The 25322-nt window shown below is 38.8% G+C and overlaps 1 protein-coding gene across 10 annotated transcripts in view; it reads left to right on the forward strand.

The window, feature by feature from the left end:
- Positions 1-25322, forward strand: part of SLC39A10 (solute carrier family 39 member 10) — a 191907-nt gene that overhangs the window by 149340 nt on the left and 17245 nt on the right. For 7 of the 10 annotated variants that reach the window (XM_068686585.1, XM_068686587.1, XM_068686584.1 and 4 more), the window contains 2 exons: positions 20444-21517; positions 22595-22796. In XM_068686585.1, coding sequence (XP_068542686.1) covers positions 20444-21517; positions 22595-22796 — 1276 coding nt within the window. Of the gene's footprint in view, positions 1-2882; positions 3124-3182; positions 3932-4035; positions 4189-20443; positions 21518-22594; positions 22797-25322 lie in introns of those variants that run through there. The other 3 variants (XM_068686588.1, XM_068686589.1, XM_068686591.1) reach the window with 3 other exon arrangements.

The raw sequence follows: 25322 nt of genomic DNA on the forward strand, positions 1-25322 counted from the left end.
TTGGTAACAAATGGCTACGTTTTGTTCCCACTTAGTAGATGATGTGTCAACACCTTCAACTAATAACTTTCTAAGCAAATCTGTCCTGGTTAAAGTTTTTTGTTGTTGTTGTTGTGGTTTGATTTGGTTTGTTTTTTTCCTCCTCATGATTATTGTTCCTAATCCCCAGAGAATATGTCCAAGACTCTTCCTTTTGCTTACAGTCAGAAGTAGTACTGGGATGTAAGAAGTGAAACCTTCTGCAGAATTATCAACAGGATATATGAACATAAGAGGAAGAAGAACCTAAATTCTCCTTTTTAAAATTAAAAATGACTAAAAACTTGCTTCTAAACAACGTATGTACATGTAGGCATACATAGATGCTTTGTATCCTCCACATAGAGTTGGGTTTTACAAAGGGAGAATAGGAAATCAGTGTACGGGATCTCTCAAATTCTGTCCAACCTTGCACTTCTCTTTAGGCCCGCATCTTGTATCCAAAACAGAACATTATGTTTTGTTTCTTCCTTTATCATCTCCCCTGGTAACACAGTTAGCTGACCTAAACTGGGTTTTGATGACCAAACACATCAGGTCCATGGGATACAGGAAAGGGAAAGAGGTCCCAGCACTGAAGCTGGAGATGTGTCTCCAGACAGGACCTCATCTTGAGAGGAGTGCTGTTAGAAGCCCCGGTCTGCTTTTGCAGCATTGTACCATGAGCCCTTGGATGTTACTTGACAGGATATATTTCTATCCTGCAAATCAATGGGCAATGCAGAAGCACTCAAAAAGTGTCCCATGAGAGAAGAGGGAGGAGGAATTAAATAAATAAATAAATAAATAAAAAATAAAAGTTCTGTTCTAAAAGTATAGCAACATATCATTCTGTTCAATGCTTAAATGCTGGAAAAAATAATCTGGATCTGCTGCATGCATTTGTTGTCCAAAGCTACAAGCACTCCTGCAGTGCCGGCTTCCAGCTCTTCCTGCAGCACAGAAAGTTGTTCCACGTGCTTTACAGGGAGGCATGCTTCTCGTAGTGATGCCTGATTTAATAGTTCTTGTACTTGCTTTGTGAAGCTAAGATGTAGAAACTCATACTTTCTTTCGTTTAAGTATCCATGCACAGTCAGTTTGTGTACTAAAATATATGGTTAAGACTAGGAAGAAGTAACCTAACTGCAAGGTCAGTGTACCTTGCATCTAATGACTAATGTCAGAATCAGGTCTGTATTTTTTTTTCTTTACAAAAATGCTGAGAGAGAAAGGAGTACTTTTGAGGCAGAAATCGTTCAAATCAACATATAAATAATCTGATGTGCTGTTTTGATATAGGGCTTTGTAATCACCTTAACGGTCTCCAAACCTTGACCTGAGCTGTGATTGTCAAAATTTTGGAACAGTGATTGGGAAGTTTTGGGGCTGGATTTGGGAAGAAGAAAAAAATTGAAAACAAACCAGGGCATTTTGAAGAAAATGAGGGGGGGAAGTGTAGATTTCCCCTCCTTCCAGCCCTCCCCCTCCCCCCCCGATAAACACTAACAAGCGAAAAAAATATTAGAAAAGATTTGAAATTAGACTCTGTCATCAGAACATGAAAGTGATGGGGCGGGGGAGGGGGAGAGGGGAGTAATTGGGAAAGTTCAGTAAAGATTCAGCCCCTCATACCAAAAGATTGGTGTAGCATAATGCACAAAGCTGCTGCGGTCTTAGGCCAAGAAGTGTTTGATCAGCCTACATCTTCATTCGTCTGTTACACTGTCTGCATTATAATGAATATTCATAAGTTATCTTATCTGGAAAAGTTCATTCTGGTTTTTGTTTTTGCAGTGTAACTTGAGTGTTATGGTTATATGGGATTTGTTTGTTTGTTGTGAGTCTTACAGATACCAACTCTTAGTTTCTAAACTAACACTATTGATCCTTTGTATTTTTAGCATTCTAAACAGTCTTCGTGTTCGAGGGATATGTCACCAACCAGAAATTCACACAATGACTTTGGGAGGCCATCGGGGTGGATAACTGCAGAGTAAGACTTGGACTGTGGGTAGGATTAGGTTCTGGCCCTGCCAGGCCAGACCTAGGGCAGCGCTGGTGTGAGACATGGGGTTTAACAAAGGGATGAGTTTAGAAAGGATTACTTCAACCCAGTAACGTGAGAGTCTGTAAGAAAAACGCGTGCCTCCTGAACAAAACAGGGTGTAGGTTTGCTTACAGCCTGAAGCCTGATATGCAGCAGTTATATTTGGAGGAAAATGTGGTGGAGATTGTATGCAAATTTCTCAGAAAGAAAAAGGAAATGGCTTAAAACATATCTAAAATGTTCCTACAACAGCACTTCAGTCTTTGAATATATCTCCTATAAATAGTCATTGCAAAATAAGCTGCGTTTCTTGAGAACAGCAATTCATACGAAGGGCTTCCGTATGTTCTGTGTTCCAAGATGTCCACTAAACCCTGGGGTTGCTCGGTAAAGGTTTCAATTTGCATAGGTATTACAGGTATTTTCGGACTCTGCCAGCTGCTAGCACTTTGTCAAGGGACCAAGCGCGTTGTGCTGAGGGGCTTCTCTAACGAGGGGCCATGTTCGCCGCCCAAACGCGCAGGTGCTCGTTTTATTTTATCAGGCAGCCTGACAGGACTTTAGGGGTTAAGCGTATCGCGGCAGCGCTCTCCCCTTCTCGGAGAGGTTCCCGGGTGCAGCAGCCGGGGCCGTTCCGCGGGCACAGCCGGGCTGCGGGACACACGGCCCCGTCTGCCTCAGCTCCTCGCCCGGCTGCCGGCCGCGCCGCCGCCCGCTTGAGTGATGAGCGCAAGGCGCTGCGGGGAGGGGAGGGGGGAGCGCTACGCCATTTTCGTAGCCGGCGCTGGAGCAGGGACGGGGGGAGCGAGGCGGCGGCGGGGGGAAGGGGACGAAATGGCCGCGCATTGGGTGAAGCGCCCTGCGGGGCCGCAGGCGTAGCGCAGCCCGCGCGCTGCGTAGGGGCGAGAGCGGCGGGCGGGCGGCCGGTTTGGCGTAGCGGCGGTTGGTGAATAGCGTGGCGGCGGCGGCGGCAGGAGCTGCAGGAGGAGGAGGAGGAGGCGCCGCGGCGGTTTGGTACCGAGCGGAGAGGGAGATGCACACGGCACTCGAGTGAGGTAGCTATAAAACCCCATTTGTTTACATTCCCTCCCCCACAAGCGGCCGGCGCGGCGGTGAGGGTGGCGGCCGGACCCGGGGCCGCCGCCGCCGGGAGGGTGCGGGGTGGGGAGGGTGAGGGGCGCCCGGTGCCGGGAGCGGCGGGGGCAGCTCCGCCGCCGGCACGCGGGGGGCTCGGCGGCGCGGCCGGGCCGTGACGTGGCGCAGGGACCGGGGGGGGGGGGCCCGGCCCGGAGCCCCCCGCGCTGAGGCGGTGGGGCCGGGCCGGCGGCGGGGGAGCCGGGGGAGCCGGGCCGGGGCCCCGCGGGGCTCGGAGCGCCACGTGGAGAGGCCGAGGGGAGGCGTGAGGGGCAGCCCCGGGCACGGCCCCGCCGCCGGGGCACGGCGCACAAAGGGGCGCCCGCAGCACCGGGACGCGCCTGGGGAGCCGCGGGGGTCTCGGTGGCGCTGGCGGCGGCAGGAGGGGGAATGGGGCAGGAAGGGGAATGGGGCAGGAAGGGCTGCGGAGCCCTTAACCCGCCCGGCAGCCTGAGCCAGCGCAGGTAAGAGCCAGGCGGGTGAGGAGCCGCCGCTCTGAGCCTACGCGGCCATCGCCAGGCGGAGGAGGAACCGGCTCGGGCTCCTCGCCTGCTTCCGAAGTACGTGCTTAACGCTGGAGCTCTGGAATAAAGCCATTCTTTCAAATTCTCGGTGATCTTTGTCTTTTTTTTTTTTTTTTGGCCTTCTGTGGGGGTTTCCCTGCCTGCCGGTTCTTGCCTCCTGATGTATAAACAGCTGGAGTTAGAAATATAAGGACTTTATGTAAATGTAAGCGCTTTATGAGTTGAAATCATTCTGGTTTCTGGCACTGAACGTTGTATGTCTCTTAAGTAGCAATTTTCTTTCTTATTTTTTTTTCTTTTTCTGTTAAGAGAGAATGTCATACCCCAATAATGGGGGAGCCTGTGATAGGTGAAGCCTGATACAGCACTGAGAAATGCGCAGTGGAAGGCCTGGGTAGTTTTCAAAAATGTGGAAGCGATTGTCTAATTAACAGAAGTAATTCCGGGGGAATGTGCCAACGGGTATGTTCTAGTATGCGTTCGGATAGCAGTAACTGATACTATGACGTTAAAAGAGAAAATACAAAAAATGGATACTGATATATTTAAAAAGAGAACACTAAGATTTTGAACACACCTGGATTTACTTAAGAATGGGCTTTTGGTTAAATGTGTAGTGGAGTAGGTAATCTGTGCGGATTGGTGGGACATACTGCTCCAATTTCAAAGTAAGAGTTAGGCTTATTAATGCTTACTTCCCAGGCTTATGCTCTGGTAAATATAAGAAAATTATTTGAAAAAGTTTTGTGGTTCCCAAGAACTAAAGAAACTATTATGACCATAAGCTTTCCTAACTAGGGCTTTGTTTTAAAGTAAACGTTTAAATTGGTGTTGTGCTGCAGCACTTTTTAAACTTACAACACTTTTATACTTGGGAGAAAAAAGGTATGCAGCCATGCAGTCTACTTAGAAAAGAGACTAGTTCCTGTATATAGGCCGTGAACAAAAATTCAGTGAGATTCAGTGGTAGCAGTTCTGTATGGAAATGTACCATCGTGTGTACCTTCGTGTCCACAGAAGATGGATGTGGAAGGATTGTACACAAATGCCTATCTGGAATATGCAACATGAAAGGAGATTCTGCCTACGTAAAAACTTTATCCAAAACAATTTGGTTTGTTTTAAAGAATATACTTTGCTTTCATGTAGATCTTTCTGTGCTTTCAAGGCTGGCTGAAAAAACAGGTACTTAGTTTGGAGTATGTATCCACATGGAATCAGAAAACATGCAGGGAGACGACAGTTGTGGTATAAAAAAGCGGTACAAATAAATTAACAGGATGAGCTATTGTATGTTGTTTCTCCTATTACATAAAAAAAAAAAAATCTAGTAAAGCAACATGGCAAATGGGGAATGTTCCAGAAAATTTATTCTATGCAAAAAAGCATGGATCCTTATGATTACCTTTGTCTACTCCAATGCTTGGTCATGCTGTGATCTGAAACTAAGATTTATGTGACACTGTAACAACATGTATATTCTAACATAATGTCATGGAAAGTCAGCAGGAGGATGTTAATTGAGTATGATACTTAAGCCCTACATATTAATAAGCTGTTCCTTTTGAATCTTTAGTCGGACACCTTGGTAAGACACAAGCTTTGTGTAGTTTGATTCGGACAAAACATTTACGTACGTGTGTGGCAAAATGAATACATATAACCTGGCATAGATTTTCTTTGTGGTCTTCACCAAATAAGTCGAGCAACTCTAATTTAGATACATTCATATCACATTATCTGCAGTGCAGTTGCCTGGTCCAAGTAGGAGGAAAATTTGTAAGCAGTTTGGATGTGTTTGCTTTCACCATCAAGTGTTAATGCCATTTAATCACAAATGTTGCCAGCTGTAATGAGTTCGTTCTTCTCTTGTCACAGTTTTTACAGAAATGGAAGTTAATTTGAATATATAAGGGGCACTTCATAAAACCAGTCTAGTTTTGGAAACAGGATTTTTTTCATCAGATAGGATTACTAAAACAGAATTGCACAAACCATTTGAAAGTGAAGCTCCAAGGAAGTTTCACAAGCTAAGATTTGGTCCTTAACTGTGGTGAAACTTAAAGATCGTGGCATCTTCACAGACTACAGTACAGATTAGAGGATGGGTAGACATAACTGTGTGTGTGAGCAATGAAACTAATAGCAGAACAAAGAAACCTAATTTGATTTTCTTCACAGTTTAGCTATTGATTGTCAGAACGCTTGTTATTTTATAACGTTTCATAACTGTCTAATGTACCCTGACTTTTTCCTTAATGCACCTAAAAATGTCCTTAAAAGTTTCGAAGAGGGAAAGCCAAATTGCAGTTTTGTCTTTGTCTACAAGGATGCTGTTCATAGAAATGAGTTTTAGGTGCAGAGTCTAGAGAGTACCAAGAATTCATGCCTTTTGGGAAGCAATTTCAGTTCTAATTTAAAGAAAATCAGCATAACTTCCTGTTTTTCTGTAAAAGTCAAACTTAATTTAGAGGGCAAACATTTTAAATATAATTTTATTATATAAAAAGTATCCATATCTGGGGGTGGGCTTCTGAGGTTATCTTAAGTAAAGACTAGTTAGTAATTTTAGCTTGCTGATGTGGAAAGAATTTAGGTCTTTTTTAGGTCATTTTTAAATTGCAGTTGAGATATTATTTAAAGTACACATAGTAGTGTGTGATGAGGAAATATGTACCAGTTAGGTGAAGCTAATAATAATAATAAATTAATGTTCAAAAACTGATCAAAATGATGGAAGCAGTGCCCTGCATGCATTGAAATCTCTTAAAGGAGAGAAAGAGATGCACTTCATCAGTTTAGCTGTTCAGAATGTTCTATGTGCTGCTGCTGCTTCAGTATCACTCTTCTGTTTTTTGATGTAATAGCAATCAGAGGAGTAAAGAAGAAAGGGGGAAAAAAAGATAATTGTTTTAAGTCGCTTGTATTTTGTTACTTCTTGTGATAATCCAAACACTGTACAGATTTTAATGCCCTGGAGCTGGAAGCCAGCATGAAAGACTGGGAAGATGATGGTTTCCTGATGTCTGTCTCAAAAGCTTATGAGAAGAAGGGATGTTGAAATGATGTGTGGGGTGTTGTACCCATGCTGGGGAACACGCTTCATTACATCAGAAATGTTTCATCTTCTAGGTATCACATTGTGCTGCCTCATCTTTCCATTTTCTGACTTGTCTCTTGCTGCAGAGGAGGAATGACTCAGCTGCTGCCTTTTCGATCTCAGCTGCTGCTGGCCTATGAGCTTCATTGTTATCTGGCTATCACATTTTCTATAGCTTGATACTTTCCAAAGCAGTAGGATGAAAGTGTAGAGAATCGTCTGGTTTTGCTAAGGCAAAATCAGACTGCTGCAAAAACTGATGAACCTGTTACAGAACTTGCACTGCATTGTCTTTTAGAGATGATGAATGTAGGTATATATGTCTGTCAATATCACTCTATGAGAAAATGATCAGAGTAAGAAATATTCCTAAATAGATCTTGTACATCACCTGGCTAGGTTCATTTTGCTTTAATTCAATTTGCTCTCTCTTCCTTTTTTTTTTTTTGGCCAAAATTTTTGGCAGTTTTTGAAAATTACTAAAATGAATCTCCCGTTTGTTTTTTTGTTGTGTTTTGAAGAGCGTTCTTAAGATAAACCTTATTTTCACTTCAAAGGAATGTATCTGTTCTGCCTCCCTCACATTTTTTGTGTTGGCAGTCCCATCTTCTCAGTATTACCAAGTACGCGTAATATGTGGGCTGTTAACCAGAGGTGAGTAAGAAGAATATAAAGTTCTGAACTGTTAAGAGGTGCTGAAAACTATAACCTTTATCCATTTGATTCATTGTTTAAGTGACAAAGAGATTTAATTTGTCATTGGTATTAGGTAGCTAAATCAAGGCAGAATTGTGGTAGTCTGCGTAATAACGGGAGATAGGGAATAACTATGGTCATGTCTGAAACTCATAAATCAAATGAAGTCCTGTAAAAGCACTCATGTAGCTAGACTTCTTGTAAGATAAAATGCCTGCATATGGTACAAACTCCTCAGAGTAAGCATATACAAAGGAAGTTCTATGCAAGATTGCAGGATTTGCATGAAATTACAAATACACTGCTCAACAGAGACCTTGTGCATCAAATTTGGTTTCAGTGTTTCTGCCTGTAGGTTACTTCAGAGTTCCCAATCACCGCTCCTATTAAAAAGACCTCTGCAATAAAATGTGTTCCAGATAGGTGCAGTCATATAGCGCTACATGTGAAGACGCATCTCAAGATTAGTTGACCTGTACCAGATCCATAAACCGATCCTTGTGCATTTGTTACAGCTGTATTTTATCACCATAGTATGATGATGATTAATGGAACAAATAATGCTTTGATTTCTGAAGGGTAACTGAAAATGATGATTGATCTACAGCTGATGATTGGATCTCTATAAATAGTTCTTCTTCTGACCAAACTAACTGCTGATGACAGCATGCAGTCATACCTACGTTGGAGTATCAAAGCAGAACAAAAGAAAAATGCGCGTAGTCTTCTATAAAGTAGTCTCTGATGGGTGTTACTCGATGTGATTGTTGATGTGGATCTTTTGGGGAAGTAATAGTTACATCTTTGTTAATACTGATTTGCAGTGTAAATGGTACTTAGTAGTACTAGATACCAGGATGTGATTCTGACTTTGTTACAGCAGTAACCATAGGTCATTAATCCAACAGAAAGTTAGATTTATCTCACACAGTGAAATAGCACAACCCAATGTTTCCTATAAGGGGTAACAGCAAGCAGGTATGGATCGTTATTAAGTCGTACTGTGCAACTAGAGGCACGTCTTCATTCATCCCACACACAGAGCAGTACAGAAGAGCTTATTTACTGTCAAGTGGAATATTGTACTCTGTTTTAATGGATAATTACATTACTTCTCAAGGCACTGTGTCATTTCTATAACCTATTCTTGTAAAGAAAGACCTCTTTTTGTGAGGCTCCACTACCTTGATAAGTGCTCTCGGCCCATGAATTGCAAGCTGTGTCATTTTGTCCATACTTACTGGCTACTTCTGCTTGCAGATCTCTGAAGCACTTCTTTTTTGAAGAAAAACAGTATCTGGGCCTAAAATTGAATATCCAAACTGTATTAGCTTATATTAAAACATAAGAAATCTGGTACTTGAGTGTACTCCAAATAATATGTCTTCCATTGCTACATTTTCAAAGTAAAAATAAAATAATCCCCATTTATGTAATATCTGTTATGATGCATAAACAATATAAATTTCCAGTCATTCCTGTTCTGGGCTGTGTATGAGGCAATGGGCTGGCTGAGGTGTTGTACTGTATTGACAGTGCCAGAGTTCTCAGTGCCTTTGTATATTTCCATTAACTTCAGTATGATGCAGTAGCTGTATCAGGAACTAAGTGTAAAATTTAACATTTTAGTCTAAAGTGCCCATAGCTAACTTCTTACATTCTAGAGTACTGTTCTATCTGTATGTTATCAAAGAAAAATGGCCTAAATTGCCTTGTGCAATTTCTTTTTTTTTTTTTTTTTTTTTTTTAAACACGATTACTTTCTTTGTACTACAAGTCAGAGATTGAGTGAAGTATGCAGGATAAGTTTATGCATCTGCATCATGCAGAGTCCTAGCAAAAGTTCATTCTTAGTGTCTTAGGGCAAAAAAATCTCACTCTGGCTTTTGATAATCAGGTGTGGCCAGTAATAGGGAGAAGCATGTGGGAGTTTTATGCTGACTCCTGAAAGATTGGGTTAGTATGAGATGTTTTGCTAAGAATGCAACAACTATAGCAAATTACTGTTACTGCTAGTTTGTATCAGACTTTGTGGTTCAAATTAGTTGCAGTAAACAGGCTAGGCAATGTAAAAATAATTTTACCATCTTTGAGCAGCATACATGTACTTTGTCTCCTCCATAGAAACCGCTAGTTTGTCAGTGCTAGTTGGCTACAATAGTCTAATGAAGGAGTGTATCATGGTTCGTTTTAGCATTTGATGCATGAGAATGCATCTCATAGTCTGAGTGATAGAATTTAAGGCAAGACTCCCTTAAAAAGTGTCTGGATTTAATAGTTAAATGTTTTTGTTGTTGCTAATTGAACTATGGACAAATCAAAACTGTGCTTTGGAATAAGACAACATACTAAAGTTGAATTACTAAAACAGCAATAAAATTGAAAAATACAGATTGCCACTTTGGGGGAAGTTTTGAAAGTTTATACAAATTCATTTATTAGAATTGGCTTATTGCTGATTGCTAACTATAGATTCAGAACATGGGCATGAAAGAGGCAAAGGATTAATTACACTTTATAAACTAGATATTCTCAGTGGGAAACAGTGATAGGAGTACATTGTTCTTAAAATGAACATGTTTTAACTATGAAAAATGTTTTTTGGTTGTTGTTGTTTTTTTTTTTCCAAATCTGTGGCTGTATCTTAGCAAATACATCATGTAGTGGTTCCAAGCAGTGACTGAGTAATAGTGAAATACTGAAATGATACCTCAGTTGCTTTGCTACTTTCTAGTCTATGCATGTAATTTTCTTTCTTTTTTTTTTTTTTTTTTTTTTTACTTTTCTTGACAAATAAGCAAAGCGTGATTCTTAACTTTCCTATTTGACAGTCCTATTACCAGTAATATACTTCTTAAATGTTACATTTACATTATAAAAGTTAAAGCTGGATACTAGCAAATACAGGTAGTTTAATCAGAAATCTATAAACAGTGTATTTAGCTTATCAGACAGGATAATATTGGCGGGGGGGAGAGAGAAGTATTTCAGCCTTTATTTTTCAGGACATCAGGTTATGAGGTTTTCCCATTTACTGAAGATTTTTCTGATCTGTAACTATCCTGTAGCTGTAGCTAGATTTGGATGCCAAATGCAGGTTTCAGTGCCAAACAGCCCACGTATCAAAGTATTTCAGTTTCATAACCTGGCAGTGAGATGGCCTGCTGGGAGATTACACGTTATTCTTGTGACTAAACACCATAAAAACTTAAATGACTGTAATGGGTATCAGAGGATTCACAAGAAACTGGCGTGCCTCTAGAAATACAAAAAGTAAAGCTTCGGACTTGTTAACAGATCCCACAGATGTTAGGTGCCTTAGCTGTGGGAACGATGGAATCAAAAGTTTGTCTGTTGACAGAATTATGCTCTCAGTTTATTTGTTTATTATTTGTTTAATATTTTTAACTGAGCTACTTTAGATGTTGAAAGTAAAAATATATTTGGAGGGGTAGACGGACTGCAGCTGTCCTGACTCTTAACAAGCTCTTCAGCAGATTTTAATTCGCTGATGTGTATCAGTTTGATAGGTTTCAGTCGGTTTACCCTGGTGGTTTAAGCTGTCTCATTCTTTGAGTCTGTTTTGTAGTCTGTTAATTAGTTAAATATGTAATTTGAACTACAGTAGTCTTAATTGGCTCAATTTTGTAGAAAAGATGTTCAACCATGATCCCATATTGTGTTTACTTTGGATAGCTTTAATATGATCAAAGTGAATTGCTTTGTAATATGATTATGATGTGCTCAGCAGACTATGGAAGAGGGTGATGATGTACTGTCAATTACAGTAGCAAAAGGAGAGGGAAGGAGGGAGGAAATTTTTACCAGAAACTGCTGACTCCACTATCCATGGAATACTAAAGCATGCTCCAGAAACTTACGCTTGCATTCTGCAAACCTTAAATATTTCTGAAGTTGAATTTGTGGAATAATGGTCACAACCTACTAACAACCCTTTCAATTTAGTCCAGTTTACATTTGATTTCAGCTAATCAGTGGAAAAGAGCATAAAACATCTTTCTCAGAGAAATTAGATAACCCACAATTTCAGTGATACGGCCAAACCATTTCTGTAAGTTGAAAAGTGGAAAAAAAAATATTCATGCTATCTTTTGCATAATATAACTCTTGGTAGTTTGGAAGGTAGTTTTCTTCCAAAATCCTGGATTTGTTTTGAGATACACTTACTGATCACTTGTGTTAAATGTTAAGAGACAGCAAATAGCTCTTGTTTTTTTGGTTGGTTGGTTTGGTTGTGTGTTTTGTTTTTTTAAACTGTTGACGGCCAAAGTGTAAAACTGGAAAAATCACAAGAAGTTGGTTCACTTGCTTTTATACATTCTTATTAACTAAAATTGGCATGTATCAGGTGATTGGCAAGATGCGTCAGAGTAGTGGAGTTGTGATAAAATGTGTTGCTTTACAGGAGTGGGTTATAGAAATTACAGAGAGCCTTGAGAAGTTATAGATTTCATGTAAACTGAAGAAAGCCCCTGATGGGGGGGGGGGGAGGGTGGAGGTGGGAATAACACCAACAACAAAAATGAAAGATCTCAGTGATTCAAGGAATGACGCAGGAAACAGTAATGTCCTAATGATCCCACTGAGAAGAGTGGTGATTTCAGATCAGCAATTAGTCCAGAGAAATCATTACAATTAAAATTACAGTAGAGAATGCATGGTGATGCTCGAAGAAGTGGTAAGGGAGCCTCCTTTTTTAGGAGAGGTACAAGAAGAAGAAAGCACAGAATTACAGCTACTGTAAAAGCCAGCAACTGATATTAGATCAAATGCAATGCTGCACAACATAGCCTAGGCTAGGTGTATCTAATTACAAAGTAGTTTTTCTAAAACCGATAGCGCTGTCTGTCTTTCTTTTCACAGTTCCTCTCCTTGTCTGTGTTGCTGTCAGAATGTACATGCACTTGCAAGGTGATGGACACAGGGAAGGACATATAGATAGTATTTTTAAGACTTAAGTTCTTGCTTTCAGTTTTTATAAGTTGTTAGACTAAGAAGACAATTCTGCTTGCACTTTAGATTAAGGCCGTAAGGATTCTGCTTCCTTTCCCCTTTTTTATATCTAATCCTGCAGTAAGAGTGGTTATTAAATACAATTTTATTCAGTCATTTCAAAATTGTGTCGCTTTAAAGCTGTTCTGATGCCTTGTTAAGAAAAGTTGGTGGTTCATCCCAAGTGATTTGTTGTTGCCTAAGTCATCACACAGTCCTATAAGCCACGTAGATCTTTAACAATAATCTTGCTTAAAGTAAATGACAGTTAGGTAATGTCATCACTTCTGTAGAAGTTTACTTGGAATGGGATGGAAATGGCACGCTTTGATTCAGCTGGCCACATACTAGGCAGACCCTCATGTTGAAATGTGTACAACTATTTTTTGTCACAGGTCAGGTTGAATGTTAATTTCGGATATGCTGAGATGTCTTTACAAACATTGTCTCCCACAACTGTTCTTGAGCCAAGTGACTTGAGATGTGTGTGGTCCCAGGAGTCACCCATTTTCTCAAAAATTTCCTTCACACCCGTGGGACAAAGAATTTATGTTCTTACCTAAGGAAACAGTGGTCGTTCCTTGGTTTTGTACTGGGAATCAATTTGATAAGAAGAATTTGAATGTCATGTTGATGTAGGGTCTTAAAAAGGTCTGTGACGGTGGCTCATTAATTAAATTTCTTACTTAGAAGTACAGATTTTTATGAATGGTATATGTTGTCAAGTAAAAGATTTGCAACCTTTCAAATTCTAGAAATGTTCATTAAGCGTCATCATCTGCCAGGCATTGATGTGGCTGAGCACATGAAAAGAAACATGTTTCAGTCTGAACTTTCAAGGGAATTTGGAACTTGGTAGCTTTTGTAAATTAATATTTCTAAGGAAAGTGAGAGAAGTCCTCAGCTTAACAGTAGCCATGCGTAACTCCTTTTTGGATCATAGCTGTGACTTGCTTTTTAAATGGTAGTAATGTAGGAACTGAACACATATCAGATACACCTGTTAACATTAGTGCAAGTATTTTAACATACTACAAGGATGAGATGGGTGTAGTGGTTTCAGTTAGAGTAAGAATAAAAATGGCCACTGGTCTTAGTGCTTTACAATGAACACTATTACATTCTGTGCTGGGGGGAGAGTTGGAGAAACTTAATTCAAAATGAGTTTCAATATGAAACTTGCCCACTGTTTTTTGAGATAGCCAGTTGTGTTTGTGCTATAGCCAAAATACTCTGTTAGGCTGCAAATCAACCAACTCTGTAAGTTGGAGTTGCCAGCAAAAGCAAGATTGCTCTTCTTTGTGTGGTCTGCAGTGTTTGTGCAGCTGCACAGCGAACCAGATAGGAAAAGTAATCTGCCTTGAAAATAATCTTTTTTTCCTTTTTCTGGGCTGTTTTTCGGCAGAATCTAATTGTACAGCTGCATGGTGAACAGATCAGCAAACAAATGTGCTGGTACACAGAAGTGGTTTTAGGGGAATGAATGAATGAAACAGTGGGGGAAGTCGGGACTACTGCGTTAGGGGCAACACCATCTTAAAATATTTGTTGAACTTTAGCCATAGCTCAAACAAAAACATTTGCTTATTTTCAGTGGAAAAATAAAATCCTAAAATGCAAACATATCTTGTTAATCTTTTAAAGTATTTAATTCCTGCAAGCAACAGTATCCTCATAGGAGCAAACTGAACAACAGAATGTTGACAGCAGATCCAGCCAGCTCCATTACATATTCTGTGCATTAGTAGATGTGCGGTGTATATACAAAAGGCTGAAAATTAATTCTTGCGTAAGCAGAAATAACACTTAAAAACTTGAACTGTTTTGATGGGTTTTATGTTATTTTGAGCTCTGAAAAGAATCCTGTGTTCAGCAATTCATTGCAAGTAGTTGTCCTTCTGAAGAAGTCTATCAAGTTGTTTTCCCTTCAAAATAAAATAAATGCCCCTTTCTGGACAACTGAACTAGTAAATAGATCGCTACTGTGGTAGGTTGGGATCATTGTCTGGTATCCTTGGGATTTGATATCTCAAATAGTTCACATTTCAGATTTTGAAAAGGTGTTCACAATGTGCTTAGTTATGCATAAATGCTTTCTGTGTCTTATCTGGTATTAACTGGGCAAATATGGCTTAGATCAACTAGGTAATGGTCTGTTCTTAGAGTGAGCCCCTCCTACTAGGCTGTAGGTTTTCCAATGAACGAGTTTTACTTATATCCGCAAACCTGTTTCGCTGAATTCAAAGAGGGAAGAAAATACAGGAGATGGGTGAGAACGAAAGTTAGAGATAGTTAATTATAACTTCTTACGTATGTAAAATGTTTTTCTATTTGCATATTCAGATGCTAACGTCAGCAAAAGGCTAGTATAGCAAAGTGACAATATTATTTAAGTGCTTTCATGGGTTTCTTAAAGTGTCACTAATAGCAATACATTCATTTCTCTTTAAGATTTTTTTTTAATCACTGACCTTGAAAATGAGTACTAGATTCATTGCTTAAAAAAAAAATTAGGAAAAAAAGGAGTTAGATTGTTTGGATTCTTCCATTCCAGCTTTTTTTGAACAGTGTATTAGTATGGAATGCTGCAGTTCGTGGAGAGGTGGTGGGGAACTGCAGGCATCTCTCCTGCAAGTAAATTGGAGTAAATATCTGTGACATAAGAAAGAATTCTAAGTTTCTGGAAGTGTAAGAAAGTGTCTTTATGTAGTCAGTAGCTTTATTTCAAGCAATATTTATCTTGCATCTGAAAATAAATATACTGTTGTTACTCTGAGCAGTTGTTAATGGAAACAAGTGATACAATTGCGTAAATTTCCAGTGCTGAACAAAGCGAATGTCTTAGTTTGGTTTGCTTTGTCTTTGTTTTTAGCGTGTTTGTCCGTCTCAGTTCTCTGGTTTTAGCTGAAGTGTGTGTTTGGTATTTTTGTTCAGTGTGAAATTTCTCGTCACTGGTGAAGTCCTGTTAAGGCACTTCAGTCATAGTGGCATTCAAGCTGAGTAACTAAAATCCTGAGTATTTTTCAAATGGAGTTTCCAGAATCTGATCTTCTGCAGTTAGAATGAAAGGGCCAAATGGAGAGAAACTAAAATAAAATATTTGGTAGGGCTGAAATCCAGTGTGTGTGTTACAAAAATGTTTCCGATTACTAAAATTGTTGGGAACAGACAGGAGAAAGGAGGGAAGGAGAAAGTTGGGCACTTAAACTAGATACTGTTATACACCATCAAAGATGCCGTGGTATGTGGGTTGCAAACACTAAAACACTAGCTTTAATTTTTCGGCTGAGTTTGAATTTTATGTGAACTCATTATTGGAAGCAAAGGCTGCTGTTAAGTAAAGCCTGGCTATCAAATTAGTTTTCTGGTTTCAGTAAAGCAGTTAATGAGAAGTAAGCAAAAACGTTCCCCCAAATCATGTTAATTCCAGGTTTTAAATGACACCTTGGGAAAAAATAAAGTGCTATCAGTATGAAGTGGAAGAACAGATGAAATAGTAGGCACTGTGAAGAAGTTTCAGGAATTCAAGGGGAACTGAGTGAAAAGCCTCTAGAAATACCCACTTTGATCAGAAGCATATTTAATGGAGGAAGTGCTACAGGGAATTGCGTAGCATAGAAATAGTGTGAGTTTTCCATACGGAGAAGGTAACTTAAGTTGCACTGCTTGGGTTCTTTCACCTCGAGCCTTTGATTTACAAACTGCGTATATGGATGCACGATCAGAACTGCCTGAATGGTTTACTTGCAGCGGTGAACGAGGAGGCGAGGGGATGCATTTGGCAGTAGTGTTTGCATTTACTGGAATGCCAGTTGGTATGGCAGCACTATTTATCTTACCCACTGTAGATGCACTTGTTAATCATACCTTTGAAGCCTGACATGGTGTGGGGTTGTCCTGTTGCCTGAGTGCATCCTGGAAGCCTTCTCTTGCTCTTCTTCACAGTTCAATGCAACACAGTGGGTGCTAGTTCCCACTGAGGCCTGTGGGTTCTGGGCGCTGTCGTTTCTGACCCCAGACCAGCTGGGAGATGTCTTCCCTGTTGGGTGCCTGGCCTTTGAGTTCCCTCAAGGAATGGGAATCAAACAAGTGCTTGAAATACGGCAGCAGTAAGAGCAGAATTTTTTTTCAACTTCTTAGCCTTTTCCTTGAGCTGCCTTCCCATGTTCTTTTGTGAGGATTCAAGAGTCTTAATATGCTTATGCTGAGATCAGCTATATACAGTTCTGTGTCGCTGAAGTGTATTGAATTTGGACTTCAGCTTTCTGGTATTTTATACATGTGAACATTGCCTGACACACTGCCTGATGAGAGCTATTTACAATCGCTTAGATGTTAATGAAGCATGTGTAAAGAAGAAACAATTACTCCTATTAGTTCTGTCTGAGACTTCTTAGGATGGCTAAGTATGTTTTGTTAGTGTCTTCTTTAACAGAAGGATTGAAATAGAAGATACAGAAAATTTTTAGAAGATTTAAAAATACTGTGCCGGGGTTCTTATTAGTTGTATTGAAAATAGACATCTAAATTGATTTTGAAATAAGTCTGATAATGCTCAGCTCTTGTATTTGAGCAGTGAATCATGATCATAAATTACAAATGATTTTAACCATTAGGGCACGGAAAAAGGTACCATTCAAAGCTAAATACCACAATTAGAGATGCATGACTGAAATTTCAAAGTAATGTATTAGTAGTATTGTATGAGACAGTCACATGAAAAAGATCATGAGGTTGTGAAAAGGATTATGATCATGCTTGCCATGCTTTAGTCATGAATTTACTGCTAGAAATATTTTAGTCTGGATTGTGCTTGTTTAAATGGGAAGAGTTTGACTTTGCTTGTTCTGATTATATTACCGTTATGTGGCAAAGGGGGAGAAAAGGTCTTCACAAAAGTTGTATACTTTGACTGAATTTTATGTACAGTTGAGTTGTGGTTTTCAATACGGAGAAACAGAAATTAAATAATAAACAATTTGGTAAAGAATCACAGTGTATTGCATGCACTTACCTAGTGCTGCCATGGTCTGTGCAAGCATACATACATGCATTCGTGTTTCTCCTGGGCTTTCGTTTGTCTTGCATGTACCTTAACTGCTAACTTCAGGCCTTGAACCTGCTCCTCACAGTAAGTAACATTCCCCGTTGTAAATCCTCAGCTGATGAAAATTGGCATATCCCTGTAGAAATGTGGAGCTCTGCTGGTCTGTTATCAGCCATATGCCTGATCCAGTATCTTTACGTACTGCCAGATTGTTTCTGCTTCCTAGGATATGATGCGATTTGCAGAGCCCAGACTCCCAGACTGTGTGAGAACAAGCACATGGTCTTTATTTAAAGGTTGTAGAATAAGTTTCCAGACAATCGTACAATCTGAGGGTTGACTCGGTCCAATGACACGTGGATGAAGATATGTAACCTGCTTCTTCCTACTCCACCAGCAACAGCTCTGCACTTAACTGCTTCTTCAAAGGAGAACGGAAAAAGCTTCTGGAAGGTGTTTTGAGATGCTTTTAATGTTTCTGTATTAATCCCAGTGATATATTTATGAGAACATTAAAAATGCTTTAAATAGTCTCTGTGAGTGCAAAAGATTGTATAAAAGTAATCTCAATAAATTTGGAGATGAACTTGTCACACTAAACTTCCTGAAATGGTTTGTCACAGCCTTTAAATCACTCACTGCAGTGTACAAGCTTGGGCTGGAGACAGTCTGTACAGTCATTCCAGACTGATGATAGAACAGTTGTTTATAAATAGAGAACAGTAGTGTAAAATGATTAGCCCTTGATCTTTCTGATGTTTCTGGCATCAATTTTGATACCAGTGCCTCCAATTGAATGATACTCTTCCAAACTTCTGTAACTAGGTCAGTATTGCAAAAGAAGAGTTCACTTTTTTCTTAACCTTGCAAGCAATTGAATCTCCAGTGAGAGGTAAATTTTGGTCTTGTATATTTGTAGAGGTTAATAGAAGAATTTTTTTTCCAGTCAAATGTGTTAAATCATTTATTAGCTATAGAAAATTACTAAAAAGTAGCCCTTTTCCTTTTTGATTTCTTTGTCAACCTGTTGGAGGTATAAGAGCTTCCAACATTGTTGTGTGTGCGTGTGCATATACAACGTGATTGCAGGCACTTAAGCACAAAACATTGAGCTAATACTTCAAGAAGTGAAAATGGATTGAAAATGTTAGTGGGTCGCTATAAAGCACTTTTCTCATCAGTTTTTACAGAACACGGTTAGCAGCTGGGCTAGAGGACAAGTACACTTACCATTTCTTGTCTGCAACTCAATCTCGTTTTAGGATAGATTGGCCAGATCACTTGGCATCTTAGTGAAAGCACGGTCGGTCATACAGCTCTAGGTGAGGTACACATAGGCTACTAAAGCAGTTTTAAGTGTAGAACAAGATAAAAGCATACTTGATCTGTTTGCCTACTATTTTGTCCTTGCAATTGCTAGTTTTTGGCAGCATCTGGACATACAGAAGCAGAAAGATCTCAACTCCATCCACCTCTCAGCTCTCGTTTCCTCCTCAATCATATTCAGTATATAACTAGTTATGTGTAAAAGCCCTACTTCTGTATATACTCATTTTTTTTTCAGTCAACATTAAACCTCTCAGATTGATTGGGAAGCTCCGTGCTTCTTCCTTTTTCTCTCTGTTTCTTTGCTGATAGGAGAGCATGGTTATCTGCTACCTGTATCTAGGTGAACTGCTGTGAATGATACACATTTCACCTTGCCTTGTACCAAGGTGAACAAATTAGGTGACAAATTAGGTGTCACTAGCAAGCCTTGGCAGTGTTTGGATGATTTTGTTAACATGTATTCTAGGGGATATTCTTTACCGAAAAATAAGTCTGCAGAAAATGAAGTCATAAAATGTAGTTATTGATTTATCTTTAGCTTTCAAGTTTGGTGTAAACTCACTAAATATAAACTTGGATTTTTTCTTAAAGTTTCTGTTAAAGTAATAGTTTCAATTTTGTATTTTTGTTAGCATATTTAAACAAAGCTGGTATGTTTTGTCAAGTAGCAAATTGTTTTCAACTCAGAATACGTTAAACTTGTGAAGTGTCTTCATCGTTATCTGATGTTGAATATTAAGTTATTTACGTTTAATGCTAAATAGCAAATGACATTGCCTTGATGATGCAATTCCTGAAAATCATTGCAAACTACTCTGACTTAGTGTGTGGCAGCATAGAATCATATTTTGAGTTGCCTAGAAAGGTTTCTGTAGAACCTCCTTTTTAAATTAACATCCACATAGATCTTTGGGACCAGTAAACTCATGCAAACAAAGTGCTAATAAATGTTCTTATCTTTAGTAATACATTTAAGTCGGTTATTGACGATTTATTTTTAAATCAGTAGTTACCTACTAAAATTGGGAATTGTGCAGTATGCGTATTTAGTGGAAGTAGTTTAGCTGTGCATAAGAGAATAAAAATGATGTTTGGGTTTTCAATTGTTATCTTCTCACCATCCCCCTAAATAAGAAAATAGAGACAATAGTGTTATATTGAGCCCTTTTTATTCAGTAAATTGTTTTAATGAGGTTTTCAGTATTACAGCTTATCATAAGCATAGACGCCTCTGAAAATATACCGTAAATGTTCTGACTGACTGTAAATGTTTATCTTTTTCTTGGAACTGCCTCCAGTAAGTATGGCATGTAAGGCTACATATCTTAAATATACAGTGCCTGTGTTACTGTTGTGTAAGAGAAGTATGTTAACGCAATCTCTGCAGTAAAAATACTGCAATTGTTATTCTGTTAATGCTAATATCTAAAAAGATTTGTGAGTCTGTTAGTGCAAATAAGTACTGCAATGATCATAATACCACTACTGATTCTGCTTTTACACCTAAGTGCTTCCCCTTGTGTTTCTTATAGGAAACAGAGATGAAGGTACACATGCACACAAAATTTTGCATCATTTGTTTGCTGACATTTATTTTTCATCAGTGCAATCATTGCCATGAAGATGGACACGACCATGGTCCTGAAGAGGAACGTGTACACTACCATAATTACTATCAGATCTCGGAGGCACCCTACCACCAGAATGCAGGAACAGAGTCTATGCCGAGTAAATTTTCAGCTTTGGAAGCTGAAAATGAGCAAAAATACTACATTGAAAAGATTTTTGATCGCTTTGGTGAAAATGGAAGATTATCCTTTTTTGGCCTGGAAAAACTGTTAATAAGCCTTGGTTTAGGAGAAGTAAGAGTAGTGGTGATAAATCATGATGATATTGGCCATGATCATGTTTCTCACCTGTATGCTTTAGATGTACAGGAAGGAAAGCATTTTCATTCTCATAACCATCCTCATAGCCACTCAGATTCAGAAAATCAAACCATGGTTGGTATGGCTGCAAAGAGAAATCATAAATGTGACCATGAGAGAGATGCAGCTCTGTCATCTATAAAAGGTGATGGGAAACACATTCATGACCAGAGTCACCATCACCATCATCACCATCCTCATCTGCACCATCATCTTGACCATAATGGTACACATCATTCTCGCAATGATTCAGTTGGTCATAGTGAGCATGGAGAACAGAATCATGGACCTTCAACAGAGACAAACACAACACAGGATCAGCGTGAAAGAAAACAACGGAAACAGAAGAAGAAACGAAAGAAAATCAGTGAGACTTCAGGAGATACTACGCAAGATTATGCTCCAGATCATCATCCAGGTGATCAGTATGAGCACAATCGTGTTCATAAACATGATCACGTACATGATGCATCTCATGTGCATGTACACCATCATGAACACAGTAGTGACCATTCTACTAGTCACGGACATCAAGATTCCAGTCTAGGTAATGAGGATGGACATCACCATACCAGCAAGCGAGAGGCACCTCGCAAGCAGATGGGTGTAAGAAAACACACTACTTTTTCAGCACGTAGTCATAAGGATCATAATGAAGATGAACGTGATCGTGAAGAGGTGAGTATGAAATGGAGAACTGCCAAGTTCACCTTTGCTGTTGTTAAATAATAATTGAAGATATGTACCCACAAGTAAAGCAGAAGGAAATGTTTGTGTCAGTTACATAGTACGGGCAGAGTGAAAACACTAAGAGGTTGGTGCCACAATATTGAGTTTACTTTGAGTTTTCATGTCTGCCTGCCCATCATCTATCTTTTCTTAGGGTATCTTGCCTGCTTATCTCTGTTTAAAGATGATACTTCAGATTTTCTAAGATACCTTATTTTCAGGTGGTTGTGTTTGTTTGTTTGTTTTTTCCCTTCCCAAAATTCATAAGCACCTTTTTCCCCTCCCTATGTTTTTTGAACTTCTTTCTGAATCTAAGATTAGTAACCGTTTTGGAAACTGCACAGAGACTTTTTCCTAAAAGAAACACATGTATATTTTCCAATGTGTCTGTACTTTCTTTGTCCTAAAAGAATTTGAAGCAATATAGATGCAACTTCTGTAGTACTGTGCTTGGTGTAAGCCTATTCTTCCATTTCTCTTTTCGGCATCCACTGTTTCTGCCAGGACCTTAAGTTCACTTTTCCTTCCCCCTCACAGTTAACTACACAAGCAGGATGGTTTGATACCATGATTTTTAATGTAACAGTTAGGATAAAAAAGGTTGGAGTGAATGCTGAGTTAGAGATTTACAAGTGAAACTCCAAACACAGAAGGTTAATAGGTAGCGAGGAGTATTAGAGAACCGATTTTGGATTTTTGTTCTTCCACTCTTTTTCTGTTGTTCTTTCTTCAGTGCTTGTACTTGTGTGATTGCAAAGAATATGGACGATCATTTTGATTGACATTTATCAAAAATTATATAGGTGTTTGGAGACTGAGTTGTATAATACCGATATACATACTGCTTGTTTCCCCTCATACATTTTATGCCTTTAGGCGTGTTTTAGCTCTGATGGAATGTTGTGGGACAGAGTTTTTTGCTTTTCCTTTGTGTGTTATGAAATTATAAGCTAAATTTTCCGCAACTATAGTTTTTAATGAAATAGTTGCTTTCACATTTAATTTCTTTGTACAATTTGCTTGCAGTGCTTGAATGTAACCCAGCTGCTACGACATTATGGTCTGGAAACCAGCTCTCCAATATCTCCTGAATTGTTTACATACATGTGTCCTGCTCTGCTATACCAAGTTGAGAGAAGACTTTGTATTGTACATTATGATGAGCTTGAAGATTTTATGAAAAGTAAAACTGCATCAATTCAGAATAAAGATAAAACAGGTGCTTCAGGTAGGTGTGTAACATCCAAAGGCTTTCAATTTTTTTTGCATTGTGAATATCAACTTTGAAGAAAAGGTTGAAATGTCATACAACTTAGCATTGACTGCATAGTAAAGGAGTGGTTGAAATTTAACATATCAGAAGAAATTTGAGACAACGTTTGTTTAAGTCAGGAGACATAGCATCCTGTTTGGTGCTATCATAGCTTCTCCAAAATGACCATGGCTCAGGAAACCACCTTTTTTCTTACCTTTTATTATTTACCTTTTTAATGTCATAACAGACATTTTGGCCTGGATTCTTCCCACCTATATTTACATATTGGACTCTTAGTAGGAGTATAGGCAACATGCAACATCCTTGGAGGTAAAAGCACCTTTAGAGATGCACGTCTGCTCACAGTTCGGATTGTTTCCATCATTCAAAGTGTTACGTCTTTTTCATAAATTATAATGGAACTGTTGACAGATGTTTTACTGCAGTAAACTATTATAAATCTAAAAAGTATTGGGGACATGAATATTGATTAGTACATAAGCGTGTATTAACAAAGAATGCAGTGCTAGTAATTATTTTTAATGACTCCAACATCATTAAGAAAGATTAGCTTGTTACATGTAAATCTCCTATAGAGAGACGGTATCTCATTTACTGTTGAGATGGCTGTAAATCAGATACACTGTATGTGTTTTGTGTGGCAGCAAATCACTTGTTTTCTGGGGTAGTCTCATTGTAGTAAGAGTTGACCCTTGCCTTGTCTTATTATCAAGCGGATTTGTAGAACGGCTTTAAGCATTTTCTGCCAATTAAGATGTTGAAACCATGCACGAAGCTGTCATGTTGCACATATTTTGAACCAGTTTAATTAGAAAGTTTATGCAGCTGAGTGCTTCTTTTAAAAAGAACTCATTTTCTTTCTATATAATGAGGAAGAGAGTTGATGAATAACTAGGCATGAAGATCCTTTAACGTTTGACGGGACTTAATTAGCAAAATAAGTGAACCTTACTGTGGACATTTAACATGTTTTTTGGTATTTTGAGTATAAATAACATTAGCCAGTTAATTGTAAACAAAAAAAATTTCACTTAATTTGGCTCTGTAAACAAACAGTAACTTCTGAAACAGGTCAACTTGATGTAGATAATGATAAATCATGATATCTAGCAATGTCATGTATACTGTTCTACTAACTAGAATGAGACTTCAGATGATGTAATAATCATTTTTGCTTTTACGTAAGGAAGTGAATCACAAAATAACAAGTCTTAACTGGTATTTGAGAGTTTAGGGAGGTGTGAGATGAATGTCAGAGTAACTGTTAACCTGTAGGTTGTGAGATTCTGCTAAAACAAAAATGTGTTCTTGCCCAGGCTAATGTAAACTTTCTTAGATAGAAATGCTTGTCAAAGTTAGGAGGATGCAGATTTTTAAAAAAAAACACTAGGTATTTGATTTTTTTTCTTCGGTCTTAATTACACCTTCCCAAATATGCAATAGACTGGTGCTGCTTCTATTCACTTACACTAACTTGTAAGGTTTTTATTGGGTCTGACAATTTTCTAAAGCAAAATAATTTAATTAATAGGTGACCAAAAACTTAGATGACCATGCTGACTTTTGTACCTGTAATTGTGGATAATTTTGTAAGATCTTCTAGTAGAGGATTTTCAAGGGCTTTTTATCTACAACTGAGTTTTCATGGTGTACCTATCAGCATTATCATCATCCAGGGTTCCTAGGCAATTCAAAAGTAAGCGTGCATCCGAATATGGATCAAACTAATCTCTTTGATGACTGAACTTCTAGATACTTAACAGGGCTGTACTGAAGAGGGTTGTATGATGTTATTTTCCCCCTCTAACTTCTCATTGTAACTCCACCTGTTATGCGTACACAGACTCTGTGTGGACTGTCTAGCTGCTGACACACAGCTGTCAGTCAGCAAGAGAAATAGATCCTGAATGTGGTAAAACTAGTGAAGCTTTTCATTTAATTTAATTTTTTCAGTTTGAATGATTGGGAATCAGTCAGTAGACATATTCTTCACGTTGGAACATAGAATCGGCTTTCCACATTTGAGAAACACCATGTTGTTCCTGTACTTTGAAATCATTTGGGAACGTATGTTGCTGTAGTTACTGGACAAACTGCCGCTTGTATTTTTTTTTTTCTTTTCTTAGTTCAGTTCACTGAAATCATTAGATCTACAGCTGTCACTTGGTTGACTGTGAACAGACTGATGCTACCACAATTGTTTGATTCAGTTCTTCAGAAGCAGGGCCAGAAATTGTAGCAGCTCACTGTTAGCATGAATGGTGTAATTGCCATAGGTATTGGCGAGGGTCTCTTAGTGTGCTTGTGCTATGTACCTATAGACTAGAGCCATGTTTACATCTCAAGTGAAAGAAGTTACATTTGAGAATATAGTTCACCTACTTGTCTATGAAATACTGTAATGTATACCTGGATTGAGAACCTAGCCTCTCACAAAAGGGGCAGCACTGAGATACGATGAAAGTAAACAATGAGCAA

The sequence above is a fragment of the Anas acuta genome, chromosome 6 (assembly GCF_963932015.1).
Source record: "Anas acuta chromosome 6, bAnaAcu1.1, whole genome shotgun sequence".
Taxonomy (NCBI): domain Eukaryota; kingdom Metazoa; phylum Chordata; class Aves; order Anseriformes; family Anatidae; genus Anas; species Anas acuta.